The sequence below is a fragment of the Petaurus breviceps genome, unplaced genomic scaffold (assembly GCF_028583685.1).
Source record: "Petaurus breviceps papuanus isolate PSGF00001 unplaced genomic scaffold, PetGlider_PUasm1.0 90775, whole genome shotgun sequence".
NCBI classification, from domain to species: domain Eukaryota; kingdom Metazoa; phylum Chordata; class Mammalia; order Diprotodontia; family Petauridae; genus Petaurus; species Petaurus breviceps.
In genome coordinates this window covers 7144984-7148471 of record NW_027187342.1, presented here as the reverse complement: position 1 = coordinate 7148471, position 3488 = coordinate 7144984, and the positions used below count along the sequence as shown (strand labels likewise).

General features: G+C 41.3%; 1 protein-coding gene across 1 annotated transcript; it reads right to left on the bottom strand.

Annotated features, from left to right (window-relative positions):
* Positions 1 to 385: 385 nt before the first annotated feature.
* LOC138146836 (ferritin heavy chain-like) lies at positions 386 to 1359 on the bottom strand. The gene has a single exon (XM_069068951.1). It carries the CDS (start codon positions 1342 to 1344, stop codon positions 547 to 549), a length of 798 nt encoding a protein of 265 aa, XP_068925052.1. The 5' UTR covers positions 1345 to 1359; the 3' UTR covers positions 386 to 546.
* Between the last annotated feature and the right edge of the window lie 2129 nt (positions 1360 to 3488).

Genomic DNA, 3488 nt, shown 5'->3' with positions numbered 1-3488 from the left:
CTGCTCTACGGGTTCTACAATAACCCTTAGTTAACAACGCAGTGACATTTTCTTGGTTCTTTAGCCCCCTTATCATTTGTTATTCTGCACCATTTGACTCCTGAATTGATGATAGTCTTTCCTCTCAGTTATTGCATTATTACTCTCTCCAGGATCTTCTTCTTTCCTATGTGACTACTTCCTTTAAGTCTCCTTTACTGGTTCATCTTTGTTCACACATTCCTTATGAGTGGGTATCCTTCAAAGCTATGTCTCTTCACACTCACTCCCTTGACAATGCATCCAGATTCATGGAGTTTCTAGTTGGAAGAGAAGGACCTCAGAAACCAGCGAAGTCAACCAATACCTGAACAGAAATTCCTTCTACAACAAGTAATCATCCAACTTTTTTTTTTTTTTCCATCAGTACCAAGTTTATTGGGATGTAAATGGTGGTAGTTTTTTGGTACAGATTATGAAAAGGTCAGATAACCAAAATATGCATGCACTGAAAGACAGTAGGAGTGGCGCCCACAGTTCCCAGGTGTGGGGGAAGCCAGGTGTGGCTTAGCTCTCGTTGTCACTGTCTCCAAGGGTGTGCTTGTCAAAAAGATATTCCGCCATGCCAGAATCGGGGGCCCCCATCTTGCGCAGGTTGGTTACGTGATCACCCAGCTGTTTGATGGACTTGACCTGTTCGTCCAGGTAGTGGGTTTCGATGAAATCACATAAGTGGGAGTCATTCTTGTCAGTTGCCAGCTTGTGCAATTCCAGTAACGACTGATTGACATTTTTTTCCAAGTGCAGAGCACACTCCATTGCGTTCAGCCCGCTCTCCCAGTCGTCGCGGTCGGGTTTCTTGATGTCCTGCAGGAAGATGCGGCCGCCGCGCTGGTTCTGCAGCTTCATCAGCTTCTCGGCGTGCTCGCGCTCCTCGTGCGACTGGTGCAGGAAGTACTTGGCGAAGTTCTTGAGCGCCACGTCGTCGCGGTCGAAGTAGTATGACATGGACAGGTAGACATAGGAGGCGTAGAGCTCCAGGTTGATCTGCCGGTTGATGGCGGCCTCCGAGTCCTGGTGGTAGTTCTGCCGCACCTGAGAGGGGGACGAGGTGGTCATGGCGGCGGAGGAGGAGGCGGCGGCTGCGACGGAGGCTGAGGCGGCGGCGGCGACGGCCGGGGGCGGCTGAGCGGGCGGCTGCTGCTCAACGGTAGGACGGGAGAAGTGTTGGTTAGTGGAGGTGAAGGTGGAGAGAGAGGTGGCTAAGGGCGGCTCCGGCCGGGAATCGAGCAGCGGGTTCCGTTCCAGCACTGTTGAAGCAGGAAACCGCAGCGACTCCCCTTCCCTGCGCTTCTGGCCGATCATCCAACTTTTTGCTAAGACTTTTGTGAGGGGAAACCCACTGTTATAAGAGCCAGCTCATTCTGCTTTTGTATGTCTTTGTTAGGAAAAATTATCCTTACTTCAAGCCTCAATTTACCTCTTTGCATTTTCCACCCCTTGTTCCTATTGCTACTCTCTTCCTGGCTTTAATTATTTCGATGGCTTCAATTATCACCTACACAGATGACCCCAAGTCTACATATCTAATCCACTGCCAGCTAGACATAACCACTGGCATGTCCTGTGGGTACTTTAAGCTTATTATTTCCCAAATTGAAGTCATCATCTTCTTTTTACTATCTTCTGCCAAAAAATACTTTTACTCTTTCAAATTCCTTGTGTCTCCTGGTATTACCATCACTCTTCCTGTCACCCAGCCTTGAAGTTTATGAGTCTTTGATTCTTCTCTCTTATCTCCTACATTCAATCAGTTGCCAAGTCCTATGAAGTCTACCACTGAGTATCTTTCACATTAATCCTTTCTTTGTATTCCAACTGCCACTACCTTCTCCTCATAACCTCTTTCCTGGAGTACTGTAACATCCTTTTAACTGGCTCCCTTGGTTCTCATCTCTTTCCCTCTTCAATACCTCTTTCTGACAAAGAGAGTAAACTTCCTAATGCATATTCAGATAACATTACTCCCCAGCTCAAAAACCATCAGTGGCTCCCTGATAACCTAATAAACTATATAAACTCCTTAGCTTGGCATGTAAGGCTCTCCATAATTTGACTTAAAATATGGTACTTTGGTGCCTTTTTTTTCAAGGCTCAACTCAAATGTCAAATCCAACATGAAGCCTGCCCCCAGTTAAATGTAACCTCTAATTTCTTATGTTTCTCACAGAATTTTGTCTAAATCCCTCCTTTGTCCTTATCACATAGGTCCAAGAAAACATCAGTGTTAAAAAGATGGGATTTTGTGTAAGGCTGAAGGTTAGAGTCACTGAAATTACTACAGACTATCTCAAATATAATTCAGCTTTCTTTCTTCCCTTTATTCAATTCTGGGCAGAGCTTTCTGTCTATCCACTGTTGCTGTCCAAGATATATGTACTGATATCTGATAATATGTATTGTTTATTCATTCAGTTCTCCTTAAGCGAATTGCTAATCCAATCTATCTTAAGTTATCTTGGGCCTCACTAAAGAGACCTGGTAATATTGTGGGATTTGATACAATTAGCACAGTATCATTTGCAAACAGGAGCGTTCTAAGGATTCTACCTTCTGTTGGAAGTCATTCATTTCCCCCGATATATAGAATTCCATTCTATGTCTTACTTGATAGTGTCAACTTATCAATGAATCATTCATGATTTTAACACATGCATAGGTAAGATATTTTATCTCCCAACTTGCTGGGAGGAGAGTCTTTAAAATTTTGTTCTGCTGAATTAAAAACAAACAAAAGAAATAAACATAAACAGACCTTGTATTCTTACTTACTTACATGTGACTGTGAAGGTGTGATTCATTAGAAAGAATCATCTGTGAAAGGCTAACAATTCCCTTTTCACATTTAGATCAGGAATACCCTCTATATGTGCATAACTCATCTTCATGAAGATTTTATATAAAAGTGAGAAGAACCAGAAGAACATTTTATGAAATAATTTCATGAAGATAAGTTTGAAAGACTTGAGAACTCTAATCAATGTGGTAACTGTCTATCATTCTAGAGGATGGATAATGAAAGCATGCTACCACCTCTTGACAAAAATGTGAGGGGTTCAAGATGAAAAACAAAAGATAGCCAATGTAGAAATTTGTTTTTCTTGATGATGCATACTTGTTTTAAGTAATTTCTTTTTCCTTTTTTTCAGTTGAGGAGGAGGAAAACAAAGGAGAATAAAGGTGTATACAAAAGGGAAAAGAAAGAAAAAAGGGTCATTGAGGTATCTATTCTTTTTAATTGCAGAGAAAAGAACAAACTGTCAGAAAGAACAGACAAACAGGGAAACTTGGAAAGCTACAGATAGAACTTATATATTTAAAATAAAATTAAACTGTTTATAACATGTTATCATCAGTTTTCTATGTAGTCATTTTCTGTTCTACTATGTGTATAGAAATGTTTTGTTATTAAGTTCAGAATTATATTTTTAATTTTTTAAAAGATTTTA

Bases quoted from the DNA above. Each gene is read 5' to 3' on its own strand.
- LOC138146836 (XM_069068951.1), bottom strand. From the start codon at position 1,344: ATGATCGGCCAGAAGCGCAGGGAAGGGGAGTCGCTGCGGTTTCCTGCT.